General features: G+C 52.4%; 1 protein-coding gene and 1 non-coding gene across 3 annotated transcripts; one reads left to right on the forward strand and one right to left on the reverse strand.

Annotated features, from left to right (window-relative positions):
- Nucleotides 1–1,641: 1,641 nt before the first annotated feature.
- Nucleotides 1,642–10,538, forward strand: SLC29A2 (solute carrier family 29 member 2). 2 transcript variants are annotated; one of them, XM_053202897.1, is made up of 12 exons: nt 1,642–2,573; nt 2,833–2,914; nt 4,407–4,567; nt 4,790–4,929; nt 5,329–5,463; nt 6,111–6,208; nt 6,419–6,503; nt 7,055–7,191; nt 7,456–7,561; nt 7,676–7,761; nt 8,534–8,733; nt 9,388–10,538. In XM_053202897.1, exons 1-12 carry the CDS (start codon nt 2,545–2,547, stop codon nt 9,422–9,424), a joined length of 1,296 nt encoding a protein of 431 aa, XP_053058872.1. In that variant the 5' UTR covers nt 1,642–2,544; the 3' UTR covers nt 9,425–10,538. The 2 variants fall into 2 exon arrangements, with proteins under 2 accessions (XP_053058872.1, XP_026901565.1); XM_027045764.2 differs by having other exon boundaries at nt 1,652–2,573; nt 9,384–10,538.
- Nucleotides 10,539–17,735: 7,197 nt separating this feature from the next.
- TRNAS-GCU (transfer RNA serine (anticodon GCU)) lies at nt 17,736–17,817 on the reverse strand. Its single transcript has one exon. It is a non-coding gene; the product is annotated as a tRNA-Ser (tRNA).
- Between the last annotated feature and the right edge of the window lie 91 nt (nt 17,818–17,908).

Here is a 17,908-nt window from a genome sequence, read left to right on the forward strand (position 1 = left end):
TCTATTTGTATGTCTCAGAATGTACCAGCACTCTCACGTCCCTGCTCTTGGTACAAGCTGTTCTGTCCCCGAGATTCCCTCACCTCCTTCACTCACGCCTCAACAAATGCAGTGTCCCCGAACCTCAGTTGTTCATGTCCTTACATTCAACCTGCGCCACAGCTGTGCCCTCCCTGCAGTCCCTTTTACTGAATTTTCTTTCTTTTTTAAAGATCTTATTTATTTTTAAGTTTTATTTATTTATTTCGAGGGGGGAGGGGCAGAGAGAGAGAGACAGAGAGTGAGTGGGGGAGGGGCAGAGAGAGAGAGACAGACAGACAGAATCTGAAGCAGGCTTCAGGCTCTGAGCTGTTGGCACAGAGCCCACCGTAGGGCTCGAACCCATGGACTGCAAGATCATGACCTGAGCCTAAGTGGGAAGCTTAACCAACTGAGCCACTCATGTGTCCCCCCCCAAGATTTTATTTTTAGGTAATCTCTACACCCAGTGTGGGGCTCGAACTCACAAGCCCAAGATTAAGAGTCGCTAGATCCATTGACTGAGACAGCCAGGCGCCCCTACTTAATTTCCTTTAAATGACTCATTTTTCATAAATTAATTTTTTGAATTTACATTAAATTATAAGCAAATTTATCTTTTGTCTTCTATACCTTTTTATTTAGGCATAGTTGACACACAATGTTACATTAGTTTCAGGTGTACTATAAACACATTTATTTTTAAATAAATTATAAAAATGTAATATTTCATTATTTAACAAGCTTATATTTTAATTTATTTCTATTTAATCTTTATTTAATTCTAATAAACTTATGAACATTTCTTTATTAGACATAATTTTATTTTTCAAAGAAAAGGGTACATCATTATTATAGGAAGCTAGCATCCATAGTCCGAAAAATAAAGCAACAATAAAAACAGAGAGAAGGAACATAAAAGTTATGAACCTCTATTTATATTGAAATTGTCAACAGAAACCCTGATGCCAGCTTTTTGTTAGAGAAAGAAGGAGAGAAACCAAGAGGCCTTAGAAACACGTTAGCACCAAGTTGAGACTTTCCCCTTGACATATTCTGGAGGCTTGAAAGCAAATTGAAAAGAGAATAACTTTCTCTTTCAGTGTAATTTAATGCTGTCTCTGTTCTCCCTCAAATCACTTGTGTGTTATTACAATCCATTTATTCACCAAGTATTTATCAAACACCTACTACGAACCAGTCAGTAGTACTAGATGTTTGCAATAATAAAACACTGAACCAGGCAAACACAGTCTTTGCCCCGTAGACTCCCAGTCGGCTAAAACACACACACACACACACACACACACACACACACACACACACACGTAATCTGGAAGGGATCATAAAATTTCATTACTTATGGCAGTAATTTGCAATTTAGATCAGCATTTATATGCACCGTGACTGCGGAGCAAACAAACCCACTTGTAAATTCCATGAGTTAGAGCAAATTAATTTCAAAATGGCTATGGTCTATAATCTTTTCAAAGTTTTGAACAGGAAAAAAAAAAAAAGAGGTGGGAGGTAGGTGCATCTTCATAGGTTTGATGTGATGAGACCCGGGATCGCCGAAAGTTGTTTGTTTGTTTGTTTGTTCGTTCGTTTAGCGGCGGTGGTGGGAGGGCACCTCCGGGTCACCCTTTCCTCCTGAGCCTTTGCTTAACCCCTTGCTGCCCCGAACGCAGCTCCTCGGTCACCGGGAAGCCCGCCCGGATGCCCCGCTGGGCCCACGCCTCCGCAGTGCGCCCCCAAAGACACGGAGCTTCTCCGGGCATCCGCTTGGAGGAGAAGAGGCAGTCTGTCTGTCTGTCTTCCAGACCCGCCTGGGGACGCCTGGCCCTCTCCTTGGTCTCCCGAAGCACCCAGCTCCGCACAGCCCTCCAGGACCGCTGGCGGCAGACGCTCAGGTTACCCCTGGGCGAGCCGGCTCCCCGGAGGGCTCGGCGTCACCCCGCACGGCACGGCTCTGGCACCACCTCCGAGCTGGCGGCGGGGGAAGAAGCCGCACCAGGTCGGCTCCCCAGCTCCGGACGGAGGAGGGGCGGGGTACCTCCCCACCGCAGAGGGGTGCATATCTGCATATTCAAACCGCATAGGTCCGAGACGGGAGCCCGCGGAGAGGGGAGACAGCAGGGGACCTTCCCGGGGCAGCCGCCTCTAAGCCGCACGGGATGGCGAGGGTAGCCGTGCGTGCCGGGACCGCGAGGTCGAGCAGGGTCCCAGGCTGGAGTCCGGAGTCCCCGCCGGGGGGAGGTAGGGAGGGGTGGTGCGACCCTCTGTCCCCGCCCCGGGGGCGGAGCGAGGTTCGATCCTGCGGAGTTTGACACCCGCAGAAATCGTTCCAGGCCTTCTCCCCAGCTCCCGCTTCGTCCCCGCCCCTTTCGGGGAGACTCGACCCCCTCCGCGCTCTGTCTACTGCCCGCAAGACACAGCCTCCCGGGTTTTCTGGCCCCCGGGCCCCGGCGTAGGTGCAGGTGCAGCACCCAACCTCCTTCCCACCCCGGCGCATCCCGCTGGGCGGCCATGGCGCGAGGAGACGCCCCACAGGACAGGCGAGTTGGGCGCTGGGTGGGGTGCGGACGAGGATCCGGGGGGCGGTGGGCAGCGCAGACCCGCTCCCTTCGGGCGCTCCAAGGCTCAAAGCGGACTGGATGGAACTACAATTCCCATCAGCCGCCTCCCTGGGCTGCCTAAGCCGGAGTGATGGGGGTTGTAGTCCGCTCTCCGGAGGGGGCGACCTGGGAGGCGTGGAGGGGGGGCGGCAGCCGAGGCGTCGCGTCCTAGGGGTGACCTTCTGACTGATCCCCACAGCTACCACCTGGTCGGGATCAGCTTCTTTATCCTGGGGCTGGGCACTCTCCTTCCCTGGAACTTCTTCATTACGGCCATCCCGGTGAGACTCGCGGCTGGAGTGCCAGCCCCATGGCCACAACCACCATCGCCTTGGACCAGAGGCGTGCCAGGCGCTTTCCACACCATGCCACCTTTGACTCCTCATTATGCCCGTTTGCACGTTTGTCCGCTGAAGCACCGAGCCTCAGAGAGGGCGAGTGCCCCTTTCACGGATAGGAAAGGCCAAGCTTTCAGAGATGCCCGGATCCTACAGGGGCAAGGCTACCAGCTGGGGGGGGGGGGGGGGGGGGCTCTGGAACTAGCAAAGAGCTACCCACCCACCACCCCTGTTTGTCGTTATTCCCTGGTTAAGTCATCCCTGGGCTAACCCACTCCAAAAGCGGATTATCCAAGCACGGCTTACATTCATTCATCCACCAGTTAGTAATGTGTACCTACTGTGAACCAGGCCCTGTTCTTGGCACTGGGGCTGCAGGAGGAAATATAACAGAGGGAGCCTGCATCCTCATGGAGCTTACATTCTCTCAAGGGAAGGAAGAAATGTGGGGTTTGTGTTCTTTTTGGGACTGGGTTATTCATATGCATTCAGTTCAACAACTTTCAAGATGTCTCTTCAGTGCCTGGCTCTATGCTGGGCCCCGGAGACTCAAAGATTAATCAGCCCCTGATCTTGAGAGAGAGCTGGATGCAAAGAGCTATTAATAATGTAACATGACACTCAGCATCCCAGGCTTGGAGTAAAATCCAGTAGGCCCCCGGAAGGGGGGGGGAGTGATTCCTTCTGCTTCACAGAAGAGGTGATTTGTAACTTGGGAGAAGGGTAGGCAAAGCATGGTGTTTGGCCGGGGTGATGTGGGGGGGGGGGCGTGGGAGGAAAGGGAGAAGGCATTCCAGGTGGAGGTGACAGCGATGCAGCCTGTTCAGAGAAAGGGCCAGAGCCTGGGGTACCTAAAGCTTAGCAGCAGAGCACCAGATGCGGCACAAAAGAGAGGCTGGGCTCTGGTCCCGAAGGGCCCCAAATGCCATTCTAAAACCTCAGGGTTTTGCCCCGCAGGGAGCCATGGGCAGTGGGGGGGGGGGGCAGGGGGGGCGGGGAGGGAGGACGGATGGGGAGGTTAAGCAGACACTGGACGAGTATGTGTTCTAGAGAGAATGCAGTTGGTCAGCACCTAGGCCAGGGCCTGGCTTACAGTAGGCACTCAATGAATACTCAGCAATCTGGAAGCTGCTGCAGGAGTGGGGGATGAAGGCTGGAACCCGGGCACGGAAGGTTCAGAGATGGAGCAAGGCCCAGGTTGGGGGCTCTTAGGGCTTGGGCCCTGTCCCAGCCCTCTGCTGTTCAATTCAGTGCACATTCATCGAGCTCCCACTGTGTGCCAGGTGCTGGGATCAGTACAAGGACAAACAGACAGCTCCCGCGGACGTTAACTGAGCAATCCCAAGCATGGGAGGAGGCAGAGGGGGAAGGCTGGGGGGTTCCTCAGGGTAGGTTGGAGGGTGACCCTGTACCCCCTCCTCTGGCATCCTGTCAGTACTTCCAGGGGCGGCTGGCAGGGGCCAACAATACCGCTGGGACCCTGGGCACCAACCACACAGGCCCTGCAGACACTTTCAACTTCAACAACTGGGTGACGCTGCTGTCCCAGCTGCCCCTGCTGCTCTTCACTCTCCTCAACTCCTTCCTGTACCAGTGGTGAGAGACCTTGCCCCTCGGGCTCCCCACCCTCTGTGGCCCCTCCCCCGCCCAGCTAAGGAAGCTCCATCTGGGCCCAGGTCAGAACTCCCATCCTTCCTCCACTCCCCCTGCATGTCCCCTCCAGGTCCCTCTGTCCAGCCCTGGCCTCAATCTCTTGCCCACCTCCCCCTGCCTGGCCTGGGCCCAGCTGATGTCCACTCTGCCCCTCCTTGTGAGCAGCATCCCTGAGACGGTGCGGATTCTGGGCAGCCTGCTGGCCATCCTGCTGCTTTTTGCCCTGACGGCAGTGTTGGTCAAGGTGGACATGAGCCCTGGGCCCTTCTTCTCCATCACCATGGCCTCTGTCTGGTTCATCAACTGTGAGCACTGCTGCCCCTCCCCACCTCCCCACCTCCCCACCTCCCCACCCAGTCCACCCAGGGCTTTAGCCCAGCCTCTTCTTTGTAAGTGAAAAGGGCCCCACATATCCAAGAAGGGAGGACAGCAGCCCTCCTATCCCTGATGAGAAACCAAGGCCCAGAGGGGAAGAAGAAACCACTTGTCCCAAACCCAGAGTGACCTAAGATGAGGCCTCCTGGCCCCAGGCGCCTCAGACCTATGGCTACACCTGAGCAGAGGAAAGAATGGGGGGCTGATACACCAGAGGGCCCAGAGTCTCACACCTGCCCAACTTAGTCCAGAGTCTGCCAACACCTCCTCCGAGAAGCCTCCAAGGCCTGTCTAGTTGAGCGGCGGCCCCCACTCCTATCCCTCCACAGCCTTCTGTGCAGTTCTGCAGGGCAGCCTCTTCGGGCAGCTGGGCACCATGCCTTCCACCTACAGCACCCTCTTCCTCAGCGGCCAGGGCCTGGCTGGGATCTTCGCTGCTCTTGCCATGCTCACGGCCATGGCCAGTGAGTGGAACTGGGTGGCTGGAGGGCAGGGGTGGCCTCTGGGATTCTGGGAGCAGAGACAGTGTGCTAAGAGTGAGATGCCTTTGGTTCTGGTAAAGATGGAGGTGATGGGAAGCTGGAGGTTGGGTTTGGGGACAGGGAGTAGGGTTCTTGGGCTCTACAGTGAGAGAAGGACCAGGTAAGGAATGGGTTACCATAGGGCCAGGGGCAGGATTCCTGAGGCTGATAGTGGTTTGTGGCAGCAACCTGGGTTTGAGGGAAGGGGGGGACAAGTTTGAGATTCAGATAAACTTGGTCCAAACCCTAGTTCCACTGCTCCCCAGCCAGGGACATTGGACAGGGCACTTCACCTGTGTCAGTTTTCCAATCTAAATGATTCCTACAGCTCTGTCCCCAGATTGTAAGGTGTATGCAGTAATAATGAGCACGTAACAGGTGCTCAACAAAAATGACAAGTAGGGAGGAGTGAGAGAAGCAAAGGGCGGGGCTGGGCTGGGGCCCTGCACAGGTTCCTGAGTTTGTCAGTGAGCGGAGGCCTGGAGGTGAATCTGAGAAGTGCATGATGGGAAGTGGGACAGGAGGCTTCAGCCGCCGTGGGAGCCAGTGGGACCAGCCCCCTCCAGTCTGCAGCTGAAGTTTCTGCACAGGTGGTGTGGATGCCCAGACCTCCGCCCTGGGGTACTTCGTCACACCCTGCGTGGGCATCTTCACGTCTATTGTGTGTTACCTGAGCCTGCCCCACCTGGTGAGCCTGGTATTGGGCTCAAGGCCCCACTTCAGAGCATCTCAGATACAGCTCTGAGTCTGAGGCCCTGAGAGGGGCCAGGGGAGGAGGAGGGGACCTGATCCCCAAAGGAGTCAGCCCCTAGGGGACTCTAGCCTCTAAGTCGACAGGGTGGAGAGGGGTCCGGACACCTCAGCCAAGCCAGGCAGGGCCAACGCTTTCCTTCTGCAGGAGTTCGCACGCTACTACCTAGCCAAGAAACCATTGCAGGCGCAAGGTCAGGAGCTGGAGACCAAAGCTGAGCTCCTCCAGTCTGGTGAGCTGGGGCCCCTGCTGGGGAAGTGGAAGACCCAGGGGAGGCCGAAGCTACCTCCACAGGGAAGGGTCTTTCCTCCGTCCCCATCTAGAGTCCTCCCCCTGGTAGCCTTGTGTGAGCAGACACAGAAGATCATGAAGGGAACTCAGTGGGAGTCAAGTCATCCCTGCTGCCTTTTGGGCATCGGTTTTCTCCTCTATAAAATGGGGGGACAGTAGAGCTCCAGCATGCTCGTTCTGGCTCAAAATGCATTTGTTTGAACCCTGGTCTCACAACATCTAAGCTGTGTGACCTTAGGCCAGTCACTTAACCCCTCTGAGCCTCAGTCTCTTTATTTGCAAAGGAGTAGCAGTGAGATAATCCATCTAAGGTGCTTAACTCTGCCTGGCACATGCGTGTGCTTAATAATAGTAGCTTAGCATCTTTCCATAGTTAATTCTCCTTGCCTACATCCTGAGCTGGAGGAGGGTCACTTGTTTTGACTGCTGGGAATTGCCCTCCATCGAGCCTGGCTGTCACCGGCATGACCCTGCCCTCCCCTCTTGCCCCAGATGAGAAGAACAGTATTCCCAACAGCCCCCAGAAGGTAGCCCTGACTCTGGACCTTGACGCTGAGAAGGAGCCAGAGCTGGAGCCAGAGGAGATCCAGAAGCCAGGAAAACCTTCAGTTTTCATCGTCTTCCAAAAGGTTCGGCTTGGCCATGGCCCCCAACCACCATCCCTGGGGAAGAGAGAGCTGCTCTCTCCAGCCCTCTTTAAAGACCCTTAGAATGGAATGGGGCCTTAAGACTTGCGTCCGCTTCAAGGTATCAGGGTCATAGTGGGCCAGGAACACAGTTAGGCCAGGCCCCAGGTGTCCTGTGCCCTGGCCGGCGCTTGGCGCTTGGGGGTTGGGGCTGCACGTTGGGCTCTAATCTGCCCCGCTGCTTACACCCCTGCCTCTGGCTCCCAGATCTGGCTGACGGCGCTGTGCCTTGTGTTGGTCTTCGCAGTCACCCTGTCTGTCTTCCCCGCTATCACAGCCATGGTGACCAGCTCCACCAGTCCTGGGAAGTGGAGTGAGTGTTGGGAAGCAGAACAGGGCAGGGCAGGGGAGAGGGAGGGAGGAAGAATGAAAGGGAGGAGGAGGGAAGAGGAAGGAGGGACCAGGATGAGCCCTCTTTCTCTCCCAGGTCAGTTCTTCAACCCTATCTGCTGCTTCCTGCTCTTTAACATCATGGACTGGGTGGGGCGGAGTCTGACCTCTTACTTCCTATGGGTGAGCATACCTGGGCTGGGGGGGCCCGATGGTTTCAGGAAGCAGTTGGAGATCAGAGGGTGTGAAAGAGCACAGAAAGGTGGTTTCCTAAAAGTCTGACCACTCTAGGTCTGGCAACAGAACAGCTGGCCAAGAGGTAGTGAGCACCTGGCCCCTGGAGGTATGCAAGCCAGGGCTTGGACTGTGAGCTCCTTGAAAGCAGAAGCCACGTCCAAATGGCCTATGTTCCCCAGCATCCAGACCAGAATCCAGCCCTCGGTCCTCAGGGAATGTTACACGGAGGTTCCCGTACCAAATGAGACGCTGGACAAGATTCTAGTGTTTGGACTGCTTTTAGCCAAGGTGCTCCTTCTTTAAATGAAATCTTCCAAGGAGATACAATAAATAAAGGAGATTGAAGAGGAGTTGCTCTGATCCAAGCTAGGATGGGGCCTGGATCCCCGGCTTCCAATCCCATTCAGCAACCCCATGTGCCCCGAAGGGGTCTGCGGAACCCCCAAGGGTACTTGGAGGAACCCGGCTTGAAAACCAAAGATGGTGTCTAAGGTCTCTTCCAGTTCTGCCACGGAGAGAGCCCAAGCTGGAGCTCGGAGGGGCAGAGGCGAGCCCCAGGCCAGTCCCTGATGGCTGGGTGGCCTTGGCCCAGCCCCTCACTCTCCGGAGGCCCGAGGGCCGGGTCCTCACCGGCTCACGTAGAGTCACAGGTCAGGGGAAGTGACAGTCTGTCCGGGGTGGGCTCCGGGCACCTCCCTCACCCCGGCTTCTGCCACAGCCGGATGAGGACAGCCGGCTGCTGCCCCTGCTCGTCTGCCTGCGCGTCCTATTCGTGCCTCTCTTCATGCTGTGCCACGTGCCCGAGAGGTCCCGGCTGCCTGTCCTCTTCCCGCAGGATGCCTACTTCATCACTTTCATGCTGCTCTTCGCGGTGTCCAACGGTTACCTGATGTCCCTTACCATGTGCCTGGCGCCCAGGTCTGGGGGTCGGGAGGGCGGGCCTGGGCGTGGGGAGGTGGCCTAGCTCTTCTTGAGGGGGACGGCCTGCAGGAGAGGGTCCACTCTGCTTCCCGCCAGCCCAGCCCTGGTTGTCTCTAGGTGCCAGCCACCCTGTCAGGTCAGGCCTTCCCTGCCAAGCCGGCCCCGGGGCAGGAAGGGAGAAGAAGCCCCAGCCCGGGAGGTTCCTGCCAATAAAGTAGCCCAGGCACTGGTTCTAGGACCTCCTCTCTGGGCCTGTTTCCTCACTTGTGAAACAAATGGGTTGAACTATCATTCCTTAGGGCCCAGCTACTCCCCCCAGATTCTCAGCTGAAGGGGAGCGAAGGTGTTGATCAAAAATGGAGGGTTCACAGACTATTTACGCTAGGGACACCGGAGCTGAGAATCCAGAGAGGAAAGTTGACGGGGACAACCAGGCTGGGGACGTTTTGTCAGGAGGGAAGGCAGTGGAGTCTAGAGTCCTGTAATATTGGACTTGCAGGGCATGAGAGATGTCCCCGTCAGTGGCCTCGTTTTACAGATCGGGGAAACTGAAGTGAGGTGTCCTGTCGTAAGGGGGGCACAGGGCACTGGGGCTGGGTCCAGGATTGGCCCGATGTTTTCTAAGAGCCTACTCCCGTGTGTTCTAGGCAGGTGCTGCCACATGAGAGGGAGGTGGCTGGCACCCTGATGACCTTCTTCCTGGCCCTGGGGCTCTCCTGTGGAGCCGCCCTCTCCTTCCTCTTCAAGGCGTTGCTCTGAATGCTCCGTTCCGGGCTCGCCCACGGCTCTCTCTTCGCTACCCCTTCGGAGCTGAGACCCCCGTGCAGGGAGAATGGCGAGCCGGGCCCAAGCCTCTGCTGGGCTGGTGCCCCTCGGTCTGGAAGTGCCACTTGGAAGTGGGTGCTGCTCTCCTTCCCGGGCTGGTGTCCGTTTGGGGGCTGCGAGGAAGAATTCACCAGCGGTCATTCTAACCCCCCGCCCCCAGCAGTGGAGCTGAATCACAGAGACAGACTATTCAGAGGCACACAAGACCTCTCTGCACAGGTGCCGATCAGGGAAAGAGGGCCAAGGACCATGGCCCTTCCTCACCATCAAGAGTACATTTGTCAATCTCAAGACACGCACTTGCTGATCTGTGGCAACTGGAGGCCACCAGCGGGGTCTTGCCACAGGCGTGGCTGCTGGGGCCCAGCCTGGGGTTCAGAGTGGGAGTGGGGGCCAGCCCAGGGCAGGCCTGCCCCTCCCCAGGCCTCAGCAACTCCACGATCGGATGTCTCAGACCCCAGGGCAGAGGATGCCTGGGAGGCCGAGGGCAGCAGGGAGAAGGAACGGGCATTAGGGATCTGAAGGTACTCAAAGGACCATCTGGGCCTCACACAGTGTTTGCGTAGCCAACACTTACTGTCCCCGCTCCCCAGAGCCCGGCTGGGCCTGGGTCCCGGAGCTGCGGGCGGCTTACATGTGTGCACCCCACTTTACAATTTGCCAAGCTCTCCCACACCCATTCTCTTACGGAAGCCACATTGAGACACTTGGGGGAGCCAGGCAGGGACGGTGCTGTCCCTCTGTACAGGTGAGGAAACCGGATCTCGGGGGGAAATGACCTGGTCCGTGGCCGAGCCGGGACCCAGCCCCCACCTCTCTCCTCCCTATAGGTGCTGTTCTTCCTGCCCACTATTTGCTTCTCCTTCCCTCACGAGGCTCGAGGCAGGAGTCCTAAGCACTTGCTCCCCACTTTTTGCTGTTTTCCTTCCAAACCCACTCCTGGGTCTAATAACAACCTTCTTCATTTGTATCATCAATTCACGGAGTCTTTATTTCCCAAGCGCTTTGATAAGCTGGGTAGGGTAGGGCTAATTGTACCCATTTGACAGATGGGATGACTGAGGCCCTGAGAGGGGCAGGGATTCGTGGGCATCCCTCTGCTGGGCCCTCTTGACCACATGATGTCCTGTGCTCCTGGGCAAAGCACCTGGCTGCACGGACAACTATTGCTTTCCCCCTCCACTGGTGTCCCCTGCCTCCCCAGGCCCTCCTTCTCAAAAATGGAGCCTCAGAGAGGCAGTCAGCCAATTTTCTAGAGGGACGGAAGAAAGGTTTGTTCCACCACACATCCGTACTACCCTGCCCAGCCCAGAGAAGAGCACAGGTTTTTGCTTTTAGAGGCACCGGCCTTTCTGCCCACTTGCCCTCCTGCCTTCCATGAACATTCCCTGAAGCAGCTATTATACACCAGGCGCTGAGCCAGCACAGGGCCCCTGCTCAGAGGTAAGATGACCGATATGACCTTGGCAGCTGAAATAAAGCCACAGGGGAGACCCCAAATGACCACTATTCACTGTGCCAGGCCCTGGCTGGTCTGGTGACCCTGAAACAAAGGAGACACAGTCCCTGCTCCCAAGGCCAAGGAAGCACAATGTAGCAGGTGATGGGGTCTGTGAGGGCCCTGCAGAAGCGTGTAGTGTAAGAGTCCAAAAAAGGATGCCTGGATTCCTCTTGGAAGTCAGGGTGGCAGCCCTGAGGCCTCAAGAGAAGAAAAATGAGTTTCCTGGGCTGAAGTGGGGGAGGGGCATCCCAGGCAGAGGTACCAGGGAGGGTGGAAGGCAGACACTGAACATTCAGGGGGCAGTGGGAACTTCTTGGGGGGGGGGGTGGCACCTAGGATGTGAGAGAGGGCGAGGGGGGAGAGGGTAAGGATGAAGCAGTGGGTTGGGAACAAATGGTGAAAGGCCTTAGTGATGAGACCCGAATAGGGGGTTAGACAGAGGAGGAGAGATCCAGGAGAGAAGAGGGTGGTGGCCTCTTCAGAGGCCATTTAACTCAGCGGCTAAATGCACGTAAGCTGATCTAGCATTCTGGGGTCAAAGCCTGGCCCTTTCATGTGTAAGCAGTGAGCATCGGGACTTTCAGAAAGTCCTAGGGAGAGGCTGGGGCTGGAGTACAGACTGGATCCACCAGACAGTGGTTGTGGTCCTGGAGGTACCAGCACGGACCACAAGGTCTAGCTGTACCCTTGGACTGGGAAATGTGAGGACAGGACCACACACTTCCTGACCCCCTTCTCCTTCTCCACGTTCACAGACCATTGTCTGTTGAACCCAAGGCTTCCTAGACCTGCCAGACACCCCCCGCCTCTCCCAGGCCAGGCAACAGTCCCAGGAAACCCACTGGTGCCGGTCCACAGTCATCTGGAGCAAGCCCACGGTAGGCTGAGCAATGGAGGATGCTTTCTGGGCCCAGAAAGAGGACACTCACCCCTCAGAGGTCCTTATGATGTCACAACCTTCCCATCCTCCTTCCCGGCAGACCCAGCCCAACTTGCCCATTAGATCAGTATGTAGCTGGCTTCCGATGCTGGAAACAAATACTGGGACTGATGGGCTGCACCTGCTCCTTCCTCTCCTGATTCCAGTCCTCCGGGCACTGCCACCTCCCCAGCCTGACACGGCTCTGCCAGCAGGCCCAGATTCCCTCAGAAGCAGCCAGCTGCCATCAGCAAACGCTTGTAGGGAGCTCTATGTGGCAAGTACTGAGATAGGCCTGGTGGAGAGACACAAACATTTGAGAAACCAGTCCCTACTAGTTTCTTACCCTTTTATACGCAAGAGGCCTCCTGGTTTGTGAATTGATTCAACTTTCCAATTAAAAGGCAGAGGCTGTTAGATGGATTAAAAATGATTTAACCAGGGGCGCCTGGGTAGCTCAGTCAGCTAAGCGTCCGACTTCAGCTCAGGTCATGATCTTGTGGTTCATGAGTTCAAGCCCCGCATCAGGCTCTGTGCTGACAGCTCAGGGCCTGGAGCCTGATTCGGATTCTGTGTCTCTCTCTCTCAGCCCCTCCCCACTCCCCCCACCCCCGCTCTCAAAAACAAACATTAAAAAATGATTTAACCATATGCTGTCTATGCTGTCTACCAGAAACTCACTTTAGAGCAAAAAATACAAATAGGCTGAAAATGAAAGAATGGGGAAAGTTATTCCATGCAAATAGTAATCAAAAGGCAGCAAGGGTGAATATACTAATATCAGACAAAGTAGGCTTTACATCAAGAATTATTTAAGACACAAAGGAAGATGTTACATATTCATAAAAGGGTAACTCCATCAAGAAGGTATAATAATTATAAACATACACACCTAACAACAAAATCCTAAAGGAATATGAAGCAAAAATGGACAAATTTGAAGGAGAAATACGCACTTCTACAAGAATAGTTGGAGATGTCAGTGCCCCACTTTCAATGAAACACAGAACAACCAGACAGAAGATCGACACAGGACCTGAGCACACCGTAAACTAGTGAGGCCAAACAGACACACACAGAACACTCACCTACAAACACCAGAATGGACCTCCTTCTCCCAGGATAGATCATAAATTAGGTCACCAAACAAAACTGCAATAAATTTTAAAAGATGGAAATCCTGCAAAGTATCATTTCCAATCACAATGGAATGAAACTAGAAATCAATAAACAAAAAGTAGACACTTCACAAATGTGTGCAAATTACACAACAGACTCTGAACTACTGGGTTAAAAAAGAAGTCAAAAGATATGGAAGCAGCCCAAGTATCCATCGACAGATGAATGGATAAAACAGATGTGAGGGGCGCCTGGGTGGCTCAGTCGGTTAAGCGTCCGACTTCGGCTCAGGTCGTGATCTCATGGCTCATGAGTTCAATCTCTGAGTCGGGCTCTGTGCTGACAGTGAGGAGCCTGAAGCCTGCTTCCGATTCTGTGTCTCCCTCTCTCTCTGCCCCTCCCCTCACTTGTGCTCTGTCTCTCTCAAAAATAAACATTTTTAAAAATGAAAAAAAAAAAGATGTGAGACACATACACACACAGTGGAATATTACTCAGCCATAAAAAAGAATAAGATCTTGCCATTTACAATTGAAGGACCTAGAAGGCATTATACTAAGTGAAGTAAGTCTGACAGAGAAAAACAAATACCATATGATTTCACCCACTCATGTGGAATCTGAAAAACAAAACAAACAAAAAGCAGAAACAGACCCATAAATACAGAAAACAAACTGTTGGGGTGCCAGAGGAGAAGGGGCTGGGAGGACGGGTGGAACAGGCAAAGGGTATGAACAGGTACAAACTTCCAGTTATAAAACAAAGAAGTCACAGAGATGAAAAGTAGCACATAGGGAATACAGTCAGTAATGTTGTTATAACGTTGTGTGGTGACAGGTGGGATGTGGTGAGCACTGAGGAGGATGTGGAACTGTAGAATCCCTAGGTTGTATGCCTGGAACTAACATTACATTGTATGTCAACTATACTGCAATACTTTGGGGAAGAAAAAGAATCTATACAATGTATACTATGTTCTACGATTAGCTTGCAATTGCTTTGCTGTAAAAAATAAAAGAACTACCTTGAAAATCCCCCATCAAAGGAAAGGAAAGGAAAGGAAAGGAAAGGAAAGGAAAGGAAAGGAAAGGAAGGAAGAAGGGACAAATCAAAAGACCAACTAGAAAATGCTTCGAGACAAAAGAAAATGAAAACACAACACACTGAAATTTATGGGATGCGGCCGGAGCAATGCTGAGAGGAAATCTATAGCTGTAAATGCCTACATTAAAATGGAAGAAGGGGGTGTCTGACCAGCTCAGTGGGTGGAGTGTGAGGTTCTTGATATCCGGGTCCTGAAAAAAAAAGAAAGGTCTCAAATCACTGACCTAACTTTACACCTCAATGAACTAGAAAAAGAAGAGCAAATTAAGCCCAGAGCTAACAGAAAGAAGGAGATGATAAATAATTAGGGTGGAGGGCAGAAAAACAACAGAGGAAATCAATGAAACAAAGTTGGTTCTTTGAAACAATCAACAAAATTGACAAAGTTTTGACTAGACTACCAAGAAAAAGAGAAAGTGGACCTTCAAACTGTTGAAATCAGAAAGGAAAGTGGGTCCATTACTATTGATTGTCCAGAAATAAAAAGGATTTTAAGAGAATACTGTGTTGTACACCAACAAACAAGAAAGCTAGATGAAATTAACGAATTCTAGAAACACACAAATTACCAAAACCGATTAAAGAAGAAATAGCAAGTCTGAACATACTTATAACAAGTAACAAGATTGAATCAGTAATCAGAAATGTACCAACAAAGAAAATTCCAGGACCGGATGACTTCACAGGCTAATTCTACCAATCATTTAAAGAATGAACAAACACCAATCCTCTCAAACCCTTCCAAAAAATACAAGAGCGGAGAAACACTTCTTAACTCATTCATTCTATGAGACCAGTACCACCCTGATGCCAAAGCCAGATAAAGACATCATAAGAAAACTTAATAACCAACATCCATTATGAATATAGATGTAAAAATCTCAACAAAATGCTAGCAAACAGCACCCGTAGCTCATCAACGGGATTATATACCATGACCCAGCATGATCCCCTCCAGAATGCAAGGTGGTTCGACATAAAAAGACCACTTAACGTAATACACCACGTTAATAGAGGGAAGGGGGAAAAACACAAGATCATCTCAACTGATACAGAAAAAAACATGTGACAAAACCCCACACCCTTTCAAGATAAAAGCACTCAACAAACAAGGAATAGATGGGAACTTCCTAAACCTGATGAAGAAAATTTATGAAAAATCCACACCTCATGTCATATTCAATGTTTAAAGACTGAAAGCCTCTCTCGAAGATCAGGGAAAAGCCCACTTTTATCATTTCATCTTTTCCATGTTGCACTGGAAGCTCTAACTCCGGCAATTTGGCAAGAAAGAGAAATAAAACGCATCCAAATTAGAAAGGAAGAAGCAAAACTATCCATATTCACAGATGATATAACACACACATATACAGGAAAAAAATTCTGAAAAATATACACGCAACACACACACACACACACACCACACACACACACACACACACACACACACACACACTTACAGCTAATGAATAAATTTAGGGGCGTCTGGGTGGCTCAGCCGTGCTGACAGCTCAGAGCCTGGAGTCTGCTTCAGATTCTGTGTCTCCCTCTCTCTCTGCCCCTCCCCTGCTTGTGCTCTCTCTCTCTCTTTCAAAAATCAACATTAAAAAAATAATTCAGCAAAATTAGAAGATTCAAGAGGAACACACAAAATTCAGTTGTATTTCTATACATACGATTCTGACACCAATTCTGATGTGTGGGTTTTCCCCCCACACCAAGCAATTCTCTGACACCAGCTGAGTGTCCTACAGTGCAACTCAATTCTGACACCATCTACCTGGAAACAGCATCAGATCCCACAGCCGACTGGCTCAGCCCCACCAGACCGCCCGCCCTTCAGATGCCAGTTGGAAGTCCGGGTTGTCACCTGTGCTCTGACCAACTGGCTGTCAATCAGAGGTTCCAGCAGCCCCTTCAGTGGATCTGATTAATTTGCTAGAGCAAATCACAACCGTCGGAGAAATAGATCACTCGCTGGTTTACAGGTTTATTACAAAGGGATATATAAATCAGGAATGGCCAGAGGGAAGAGACGCAGAGAGTAAGGTACATGGAAAGCAGACCCCTTATTAATGGTTTTCAACTCTGGTCTTTGACTCTCTCATGCTCTGCTCCATCACAGACAGCGTGTCTCCCCAGCCAGGCCTTTCCGCCCACAATAGCAGTCTGTAGGCCTTCCTCTGGGTTTTCTGTGTGGTTTTCCTTGATCTTGATGCCTCAGTGAGGCCCAGCCGCTACTTTTCAGTCTCCCCTTATGCCAAGGCCACTGGGGACACTTCAGAAGCTTCCTATTCACTCATTCAACAAACACAGATTGCTGCCTGCTATGTGGCTAGTACTGTAGCGCGGGGGAGGTGGAAGGTACTGGGAGCAGATGCCTGGGCAGATCTTCAGTGGAGGTGGTATGATGTGAGCGCTGCAGATGAAAGTCAAATGCTCAAAGGGCCAGGGTGAGTAGTGAAGGGGCAGGGTTGAGCCTCTAGCAAAGAGAAAACTATTTGCAAAAGGTGAGCTACTCTTACCTTCTGGTTGATTGTCACCCTGTGGAAATGCAGGCCTGGAATTGCCGGATCTTTTGGAATTTAAAACAGAAGTTGGCGGTGGGGATTTTCCGTGAAATCTTCTGATTCACCAAGGTTAACAACTAACGTGATTCAAACGGTTGTTTTCAACACCGAGCAGGTCAAAAAAGACCCTAACAGCACCAAATCTGACGTCTGAGCCTTCGGTTTGCAAGGCTTGTGCTAAAAGGATCTGCACATTCATATCTCCTCTCTCCCAGTACAGGTCACCAGTGAAAACCTTCAAAGATAGTACCTGTCGAGGGTCCTGCAAGGCCCTATCAGGGGTACCTAACACAGCCCCTGGTGTGGAGCAGGTGCTCAGTAGGTGTTACTGCTGGGGTTGCAGAATATAGGTCCCCTGGTCCTCTTCAATTCAACAGCCTTGGCTTCCTACTGCCTGTAGAGAGGAGGGCAAACCTTGTCCTGGCAATTGGAGGCCCTCCTTAGTCTGCCCCAAAGCTGCTTCCCCAAGATTCACAAAGCACGAACAGTTATTACATATCATTGATTTAGCAGTCGAAGTACCTGCCCTTCCCCACAGCCTTTCCTCTTCTGAACAGTCCATGGATCAATTATTTCACAAACACGTATTAAGCGCCTTCTGTATACGTTAGCTACGGTTAGAATATTGTAGGTCTCCTGCTTAAACTGTGTTGGGGAGGAGGGGAGAGGTGTGTGGACACATGGCATCCGCTCTGGGAGCATTGCTAGCGGGAGGGGAATCAGTGGGCCGAAAAGAGTAATAATTTAAGTGATCAAACTCACCACTTCCAAATTCCACTACTTTGGACACTAGGGTGGCACCTCCCGAGGGGCCTTCTCTAATTACTGCAGATGACATAGTGGTCACAAGTCTGGCATCAGCCAGAACTCCAATTCGGGTCTTCTGGGTGCCACTGAACCTCTGGCCCCTTTCCTATAGGAAAGCAGAAAAGTACACCCCTCACGCCGTGTAAAACGCGACCGACGAGGATGGGATTCGAACCCACGCGTGCAAAGCACAATGGATTAGCAGTCCATCGCCTTAACCACTCGGCCACCTCGTCCCACGTAGGGCGCCTTGTTCCACACACCCTTATCTCTCATCTCTTCCGCACCTTCCGAGCCCCCAGCATCCATTCTTCAGTGTGGATTTCG

Source organism: Acinonyx jubatus, chromosome D1, assembly GCF_027475565.1.
Source record: "Acinonyx jubatus isolate Ajub_Pintada_27869175 chromosome D1, VMU_Ajub_asm_v1.0, whole genome shotgun sequence".
Lineage (NCBI taxonomy): Eukaryota > Metazoa > Chordata > Mammalia > Carnivora > Felidae > Acinonyx > Acinonyx jubatus.

Bases quoted from the DNA above. Each gene is read 5' to 3' on its own strand.
- SLC29A2 (XM_027045764.2), top strand. From the start codon at position 2,545: ATGGCGCGAGGAGACGCCCCACAGGACAG. The intron at 2,574-2,832 runs GCGAGTTGGGCG...TGATCCCCACAG, and splicing joins GGAGACGCCCCACAGGACAG to CTACCACCTGGTCGGGATCA. The intron at 8,734-9,383 runs GTCTGGGGGTCG...CGTGTGTTCTAG, and splicing joins ACCATGTGCCTGGCGCCCAG to GCAGGTGCTGCCACATGAGA.